Here is a 10,168-nt window from a genome sequence, read left to right as displayed (position 1 = left end):
ATATTACAGGTTTTCTTCTCTCTCTCTCTCTCTCTCTCTCTCTCTCTCTCTCTCTCTCTCTCTCTTGGTACTGAGGAATGAACTCACAATCTCATGCTTGCCAGGCTGGTGCTTATGCTGCTGAGCTAAATCCCTAGCCACAACTCAGATTTTTTCTTAAATGAGAAATTAAAAACTTATTTGAGAAGTGAAAGTAAAGAGAGAGAATATATGACCAGAAATCCTTATGTTCTGTAGATGAGAAAGATGATCAGGCTAAATAGACAAAGGGGAGTTAAGACACAAAGAGCTACAAAAAATGATCAATGTTTGCTATTCATTTGTACCAGTCTCCTAAAATGATATTAAGTATTAGAATCACATAACAATTTAAAATTGCCTAAATGGAGCAGAGGATTTATCTTGGGGCATAAGTGCCTGCCTTGCAAGCATGCCGTTGTGAGTTCAATCCCTGGTACAAAAAAAAAACAAACAAACAAACAAACAATTTTTAGAATGGATAGTATTTTGAAAGCAGTCCTGCAGTGCAGTGAGTCAGTTAACCATCAGAATTACTTAGCAGGAATCAAACTAAATTTGTCATCATAAAAAATATTGCTAATGTGGAGCTTTTTCCATTGTGATTGATATCTTTTTTATTTCTGCACAGATGTGATGAAGACAATTATTTGAGAATTGAAGGGCAGCCATATAAATGTAATGAAGATGTAGAGACCTGCAGTGATTTCCAGTCCTTTCAGAAGCATGAAATGAGTAACACTGTAGAGAGACCCAGTGAATACGGAAAAAATGAGGAGGAGAGATCTGATCTTAGTGAAAAAATTCACTCTGGGCAGAAAATTTTTGTAGGTAACAAAAGTGTGAAAGCCCACACAACACCTAACAGTGTTCAAACCCCCAAGACAAACCACAATTTGGGAAACTCCTATGTACAAAAACACTATGAGAATAATTCTATTTCTTCATCCAATATTGAAAAACCTGTTAGAAAATATGGTAGAGAGAAATATCATATAATTGAAAAATGTGCAAAAGCATTATCTCACAGTAATTTCTTTAAAAAACATAAGAAACTCAACACTGGAAAGCAACCATATGAATGCAAGCAATGTGGGACAGCATTCAGTAAACTCAGTGGCTGTCAAAGTAATAAAAACATTCACACTGGGGAGAAATCCTTTGCATGCAACAAATGTGGGAAAGCATTCAGTACAGCCTCTGCTTGTGAAGTACATGATAGAATTCACACTGGGGAGAAATCCTTTCTATGTAAGCAATGTGGGAAATCTTTCAATCAAAAGTCTAACCTTCTTAGACATGAAAGAATTCACACAGGGGGTAAACCCTATGTATGCAACAAATGCGGGAAAGCATTCAGTACATCCTCTGCTTGTAAAGCACATGATAGAATTCACTCTGGGGAGAAACCATTTGCCTGTAAGCAATGTGGGAAATCTTTCTGTCAAAGAAGTAACCTTATTAAACATGAAAGAATTCACACTGGGGAGAAACCCTTTACATGCAACAAATGTGGGAAATCTTTCAATCAAAAGCCTAGCCTTCTTGTACATGAAAGAGTTCACACTGGGGAGAAACCCTTTGCATGCATCAAATGTGGGAAAGCATTCAGTACAGCCTATGCTTGTAAAGCACATGATAGAATTCATACTGGGGAGAAACCCTTTGCATGTAAACAATGCGGGAAATCTTTCAGTCAAAACAGTGACCTTATTAAACATGAAAGAATTCACACTGGGGAGAAACCCTTTGCATGCAACAAATGCAGGAAAGCATTCAGTACATCCTCTGCTTGTAAAGCACATGAGAGAATTCACACTGGGGAGAAACCCTTTGCATGTAAACAATGCGGGAAATTTTTCAGTCAAAACAGTGACCTTATTAAACATGAAAGAATTCACACTGGGGAGAAACCCTTTGTATGTAAGCATTGTGGGAAATCTTTCAATAAAAAGACTAACTTTATTAGACATGAAAGAATTCACACAGGTGATAAACCCTATGTATGCAACAAATGTGGGAAAGCATTCAGTACAGCCTATGCTTGTAAAGCACATGATAGAATTCACACTGGGGAGAAACCCTTTGCATGTAAACAATGCGGGAAATCTTTCAATCAAAACAGTGACCTTATTAAACATGAAAGAATTCACACTGGGGAGAAACCCTTTGCATGCAACAAATGTGGGAAAGCGTTCAGTACAGCCTATGCTTGTAAAGCACATGATAGAATTCACACTGGGGAGAAACCCTTTGCATGTAAACAATGCGGGAAATCTTTCAGTCAAAACAGTGACCTTATTAAACATGAAAGAATTCACACGGGGGAGAAACCCTTTGCATGCAACAAATGTGGGAAAGCATTCAGTACATCCTCTGCTTGTAAATCACATTATAGAATACACACTGGGGAGAAACCCTTTGTATGTAAGCAATGTGGGAAATCTTTCTGTCAAAGCAGTCACCTTATTACTCATGAAAGAACTCACACCCTATAGAACATCTATGGTACAACCAATATATCAAAACATTCAGTGTACAGAAGTGCTGAAAATGAACCCTTCCCATTGATGTAAGTAATTTGTGATGTATTTTAGCTATAATTGTAGCTTTTTTTTATAGAAAAAAATTCACTCTATAAAAATATCTCTATCTATATGAGAAATGAGTAAATGGATTTGTTTATACATTCTCACTTTATAACATCAAATATATCACACTGGGAAAAAATCCTATGAACATAAGGAATATACAAAGACTTTGCATACCATTGAGCTTGTCACTACATTTAAGAACTCCCTCAGTGTACTAATTCTATGCAATTGAACAATGGTAGATCATATGTAGCACACAAAAATGCCATAGGGAAATTTTGCATACAAGGAAGATATCATATATATGTAGGCAGTGTGGCAAAGATTTGCTGCAGTGCTTCCCTTTTGAAAACATAAGATTCCTCTCACAATGGGGAGTAACTGCATGTAAGGAAGATTTGGTAAAAGTTCAGCTGATAGCTGCTAACCTTCTGAGTGATGTCATACTATGTCCCAAGATTATGTATGCAATGTGGGAAAGTATTCAGTATACAGGTTTATTGTCAAAAGTGTGAAAGTAATCTGAGTTAAGTGAAATCATACATATGTAAGGGACTATTTTGAAAATAATTTCAAAATTAGTCATGTAGAGGAGACCTGCCAAAATATTATAAAATAATTTCTGTCAATATATGCTCATACATTTTTGAAGACAACCTGAAACAGAATTATCCTAAAATATTTTTGTCTTTTTTAATAAATATTTTATCCGTATGTAGTCTTAATAAAAATGTTGCACTTTTTAATGAAAATTTAAGTATGCTATATCATTTTTTCCATGTTTTGATCCACCAATGTCTTGTTTTGATGGATGACACCTAATTGTCTCATGACAGTTTTTCCCATCAGAATCTGTAACTCTTGTATCAGTTTACCAAGAAGTTTCTATACATTCCTATTCAAAATTGTGCTTGTGTTCATGGCCTGTGTCCATGTAGCCATCCTAATGTTAAGATATACCATCACAAACGAAAAGACAGACACATTCACTGTCAGAAACAAGAATGAAATTAAATTAGGGAAAAATCTTATCATGCAAGACATTTAGAAACATGTTCAGTATACAATATAAAAAACATGATAGAAATCTCAGTAGGGAGAAAGATTATGTAGGTGCATAATGTGGAAAATCTCTCAATCAATATTGTAATCTCATCCATAAAATAATTCACACTCGAGAGAAAACTTATATAAGTCATAATTTAAAAGCTCTGCTGATAATCCACATTTTCTAGAACTAGAAGATCCCACACAGAGAAAAAACTTAAGTATGTAAGCTGTGTGGGAAATCTATCAGCCAAGCCCATAGCTTGTAAATATATCAAAGATTCCACAATGGGAAGAAACCCTATGTAGGTAAGCAACTTGGGAAAACATTCCATTCGTTTTGTACCTGATGAACACATGAAAGAACTCACAATGGGGAGAATCTGTATGCATGTAAGCAATGCAGCAAATTAGCACACCACCAGTGATTATAATGACATGAAAGAGTTCATATAAGGAAGTAACCCTATGCATTCCAACAATGGAGAAAAGCATTCAGTGCACAATAATGCCATCAAATAATGAAATAATGCAAACAGGGAAACATTACAGGTAAGTAGTTAATGTGAGAAGGATTTCTTGCAAATTTTTCATTGTATAAATGCTAAATTTCTCACACACTGTGTTATAGCTGTGAAAAATGTATTGAGTAAAATTTTCCATTGACAGAGATGCTAACCTCCAACATTATGCCTCTGTATGCTGTCTGAGAAAGCACTCAGTATTCCTGCGTATGGTCAAATACATGAAAGTCAGCACTATGAAAACAAATTTGACATATGTAAGTGACTATTTTGAAAATACTTTGCAAATTACTCTTGTAGTCAAGATCTGTAGAAATACCAAAAAAATTGATGTGAATATATTTTTATAGAATTTCCAGCGATCACACTTGATGATGGAGATAATCCAAAGCACATTTATTTTATGCTTCAGTATCACATGTAACTAGCTAAACTATTTGTAGGCTTACTATTGAAAATATAGTTTTTAAAGATAATTCAAGGATTCTGAAGAATTTCCCCCACATTTTTGATCCACCAACATCTGCATAGATGACACCTATTTTTTCCACTCTTTTCCAGTTGGATGTGTATCAATTATTTCTTGTAGAAGGATCTTCACAAACACATTAGCAGTGTCCTTCACAACAGCTCATGACATGCAACTATGTATGTATGTTTATGATAAGATAATCACAAACGCAAAAGAAAATTTAAAATATGTATAAATGCATTAGTGCCTATTTTTAGTTCACAATGTAAGTGTTCATCTTTGGAAGGCATCAGTGGGTTTAATAGGTGTGAGTTTATTATTGTTGCCTTAACATGACCAATTTATGTTTTTTCTCTTTCTTGATCATCTCTATTTTGAAGGAAGTATGCTCCTACTGCCTATTACACATCATGTACTTTTCTACAAATGTAAGCAGCATCCTTCTAAGATTAAGGCAGTCATTTATAAATAGTAATATCCTGAGTATGCAAGTGAATCATGATTTCACATAAGTTCCTAGGGTTCAAAGAAAATGCATGGAATATGATTGCCATATTAGCACTAGTGAGTGATGGAAGTGATGTTTAAATCATGACACCAGAAAGAAAGAATCACCAGTGTGCAATAAATAAGGTAACAACTACAAGTGCGTGAATTCAATGCATGAGAGTTGTACCATTAGTTTTGTTTTGTCTGAAACAATCGTGCTATGAAGTTCAGGCTGATTTTGGGCTCACTTTGTAGGCCAGGCTGAGCATGAGCTCACTTTGTAGTTCAGGCTAACCTTGGGCTCCATTTGTAGTCCAGGCTGATCTTGAACATCCAGCAATCCTCTTGTGTTAGCCTTACAAGTCCTGAGATTACAAGCATACACCTTCATGCCCAGGTTGTAGCATTATATTTCTAGCAATAAATTTCATGCACGATAATAATACACCACTTTTGCTGCTCTCTGTACAGTCTTTGGGGACATGGCACTGCTAAACTCTTGTAGTACCCATTTAGGCACATGATCCACAGTGGCATTTCAGCAGCATCTTATGATATTAAAATAAAACTCAGAAATAAATGTTGAGAAAGTCTAAGTCATGTTTCGTTCTCAGTAGCATAAATAAATCTGATGTCACATGGAGTCATCATTTATCTCATGTTGCATAATTTGATAGCCATCACGTGATGTCACAAACTGACAAGAAGGTTAAGTGCAAGGCAGTATGAGATATGAAGAGAAAGAGAACACATTCACAAGATTCTGATTATACTGTGGTTATTATGCTAATTACTGTGTTTAGTACGATTTAGTTATTTACTTGTGTACATTTTTCAATATATTCTAAAATTTTAAGTATATATAAAATGTTATTTGTGTAAGTTTCCATGTGTGAAAAATATTACTCACCAATATTTTAATATACATTGAGGCATTTGGGATTTCTGCACACTTGATCTTGATATAGAATATTGCTGATGAATTACTACAATGTAGTTCATAATTATATTTTGTAATTTTAATGTTTTATTATTTTTTTAATAAAATGTTTCAGACATAGGAAAGTTGGTGATTTCATTTGATTTAAGCCATCTGGGAACCTGAGGCAAGAGGTTTTCAACTTTGCAATTTAAAGCCAGGCTTGGTAACTTGGAAACAGTGAAAACATGTCTGAAAATGAAAAATATTGCTGAAGAGATAGGTATGTATAAATGTCCTGCATTCCAACATCTGTCCTGAAAAGTTAAAATAGGCCTTGTTTTATCATAAGGCAGTAAAATGATTGGCCTCATCTCACACTCTAGTATATCCGGCCTGTTCTCACCCCCCCCCTGCCCAGTTTAGGAGTCATTTCCAGACTACATAATCTGAATTCACTGGAGTACAGTTTCCACCTTACTTACTGCATGTAGGAGTAAACTTGCAAAAAATAGTCAATACCTGCTCTGTATATACAAGAGAAACCTCATTTTGAGTATACTAATTCCCTTGTGGAGCACTGCAGTAGCCCATATGTAATCCAGGAAAGGCACCTGTCAACTTGCTCATCAGTATAGGTTTTGGATCACTTTCTCTGTTCTTTCAGTCTCAAATATTTGGTCTTTCATCACCAGCTATTGGGTGATGAAGGAAGGCTGTGTGCATTGTCAACTGAAAAGAGGACAAGGGAGATGAGGGCAATTCATTATACGGAGTCTTCCTTTATATCTTTGCTACCATGTTTTGGACCCATGGTCACTGGTTGACAAAAACCGTAGTATTGGAACCTGGTTGCTGGAGGATTTCCTCAGAGAGCAGGAATCAAATACACAAGGAAACAACATAGAGGCTAGAAATGCAAGTGTGGGATAAGGTGTTCTGAGATGGAGACAGACTAGATTATATCTGATGAAATTGGAGTCTCCTTATAAATATGTGAAGTCTGTGACCTGACCTGTAAACTGGCTTCCACCTGATTCCTTCAGATGTCTGCCATGGTGCTTGCCTGGCAGTTGTAACCTCAGAACCCTGTCCTGTTCCAGCTGCAATATCATTTTCATGGAAAATGGCACCCATTTAGAAAATTCTCCTGCAGGTCCATGTCTTGACAATCTTTATATTGACTTCATTGTTGCATGTGTAGTCTACAGGCCCATCTGCTATTTCTATATAGAAAAGTATTTTTTCCCTCAATCCTCATTCTTCTTTTGATTCAGATAGACGTGATTACTCTGCATTTACTGAATGTTTTGGAAGCAAAGTGTGAAGTCATGATCTGAATACAGAAAGAAGCATTTCTAAGGTAGGAATTAAATTTCAAGTTTCCAGAACATCTGCACATGGACATACATAATACACATGACTGGGTTTCCAGAGAAAAAGAAGGCTGTTTCCATCTCTTAAATAGTCTGTGCCATGGAGTGCTTTTAAACTTGTTTAACAAATGTGAATACTGACTGAAGTAGAACATGATTCAGTGGACATAACGTGAAAATTTAGAGATACATTGAATATGTTCTGTACCAGCGTCTCAATCATAGGCAAAAATAAGTATGAAATTGAAACACAATTGTGTAGGACATAGTGGATGATGGAGCATGGCAATATTAACTCCTGGAGCAAGGAAGGTCTTCCTGAGGCTAGCCTGTCTTAGGGTCGAAATAAAACCTGTGTCTTGACCTGACACAGGATGAGTGGAGATCAAAATCCATAGAACTGATGATCCAAAGGAGCTTAGCGAGCAGTCTGTTGAAATTAATCCTACAAATATTTTATTTGAAATGCTGAATTCCAACAGTGGAATTTTGGCAAGAAATAACTGGCTGTAGTGAATCTGGACATATGTGTGTGTGAGTCTGTGTGTGTGTGTGTGTGTGTGTGTGTGTGTGTGTGTGTGTGTGTTCATCAAATTCTAATGGATAAAGATTTCTTTTTCACTAGCCTGTTTCTCTTAACCAAAATCTACTGGAGTATCTTTGTTAGATACATCGCTGAATTAAAACAATAAGGTGGTTAATAAATCTTTACATATATATAGAATCTGAAAATGATTTTATAAGTTCATGTAAATTGCACAGAATAGTGGATTACATTTTGCTTGACTGCAACTTGCATATAGTACACATTGATTTTTATGGGAGTTACATTATTATTATTATTATTATTATTATTATTATTTATTTTTACAATTGAGATATTCCTAATATTTACATTCATCACAGGTAAATTGTACCTGTACATTATATATTCTGATTCTTCCTTGTGTCATTCTGTTTTGCTCTCTACAATCCCTCCTTTCCTCCTTATTTTCAATGATTTTTTGTTTTTCCATTGTTCTCCTTCTTTTCTTTTATACTCCCCTTGGGTGATTCCTCTTTGTTTTTGAACAACTGCTTACTCTTTCATTATACCTATTTTACATTTGCTTTGTATTTACACTTTCAAATCTTCACACCAGTGAGATCATGCAGTATTTACACAAGTTTTAAAAATTTATGTCACTGAAGGAGATTGTGAAAGTGCATCATTTTACCTACTACTGTGTTAAGTATATCATTAATGGCTGGATATTTCACCACTGTATAAAACACCATGCCTTCTTTATATCTTCATCTGTTGATGGGCATTTTGAGGTGTTCCCAAGATTTTAGCATTACAAAATGTTTTCTTATAAATATGAGTTCACACACATCACTCTGGTAAATTGTATTAAATTATTTTGGGAAGATATTAAGTGAGAGAACAGTTGTAGCACATGAGCCCTGTAATACTAGATTCTTTAGGAATGTCTGCATTGATTTCCAGAGGTGTGTATCTGTTTACACTTCTATAAACAGTGAAGAAGAGTTCCCTTCCCAAATTCTTCTTAGTAATTTTTCTTGCTTGTTTTCCTGATTATTTCCCTTTTTCTGTAGTGAGATGGAATCTTAGAGTTGTTTTAATTTGCATTTCTCAAAGGACAAATATATGGAACTTTTCCCCATATATTAATTTGCCATTTGTACTTCATCATCTGAGAAGAGTGCATTCAACTCATACCCATTTGAGAACTCCGAGTGAGAGTTTTCAGTTTTGGGCCACTTACACTGATGTTTGCTGTTGATGTCACAACTGGATTATCAGATTAAGATTAAAAAGCATCTTGTCCAGTTTGTAAGCATATTATCATAAATGTGTATTCTTTGTGAAATTATTTTTGTGCACCTATTGAGATGAATGTGTGATCTTTTTCTAACTTTCCATTGATATATATTACATAAAATATACTGTGATTATATTGATTCTGCCATTGCCCCTCATTTACACTCCCTTCTTCCCTGGTGTTCAGTTTCATCTCCAATTGTCTTGTTGCTGCACTTCGTCTTAGAAGAACTACACATGTCATACCCCTGGAAGGTATGGAGGTTCACTGAGTCCTTTCTCAGAAGGAGAGTTTTGATAATATGTAAATAGAAGGTACAGAAAGTGTTAATCAGAGTAATTTTATTTACATACTGAAGAGTTGGTGGTGGACCATCAATAGTGTGAGCTGCACTGTAGTTTGAAACTGGGGAACATTATGTATTTTAGGTAATGGGAATCTGAAATTTGATCACTTACAGTCTTCTTCATTTGGCTTGCCCATGTATAGTATGATAATGAAGGATTCAATGAAGAAAATCCATTCCATATGTAAGTAATGATCTCTTTATACATGAAAAGTCCATTTGCTGCTAAAAAATGGAAGGCTAAACAAACACTGCAAGAAACTTTGGCCAGTTGAGAAACTCCTGGAACCTGGCAGAGGTATATACATAGGTCTTTGTGCATCACTGACTGCATTACCAGTTCGGTGAGCTGAGGGCATGCAAGGTGATTTTCAGCAAGAGCTTTGGAACATTACTGTCAGTGGAGTTTCTCAACTGGCCCAAGTTTCTTCTTCTCACTCTTCTCATTCAGGTACAACCCATCACTTTGCACAATAAGAACATTTTAAATTTCAGAACCAGAGGTGATTTGCAGAGTTTTCATGCTCAGAGAAAGCTTTGAAACATCTCTCCCATTT

The 10,168-nt window shown here is 35.5% G+C and overlaps 1 protein-coding gene across 1 annotated transcript; it reads left to right on the top strand.

Annotated features, from left to right (window-relative positions):
- Positions 1-1,238: 1,238 nt before the first annotated feature.
- LOC134476754 (zinc finger protein 271-like) lies at positions 1,239-3,259 on the top strand (the record flags this gene model as incomplete). Its single annotated transcript, XM_063252425.1, has 1 exon — positions 1,239-3,259. A coding segment is annotated over one exon (1,278 nt), but the record flags the coding sequence as incomplete, so codon positions are not given.
- Positions 3,260-10,168: the final 6,909 nt, after the last annotated feature.

Source organism: Cavia porcellus, unplaced genomic scaffold, assembly GCF_034190915.1.
Source record: "Cavia porcellus strain 051 isolate PalLab524CR breed Dunkin Hartley unplaced genomic scaffold, mCavPor4.1 scaffold_7, whole genome shotgun sequence".
NCBI lineage: Eukaryota > Metazoa > Chordata > Mammalia > Rodentia > Caviidae > Cavia > Cavia porcellus.
The sequence above is the reverse complement of the archived record's forward strand: the minus strand, read 5'-3'. Positions and strand labels throughout refer to the sequence as shown.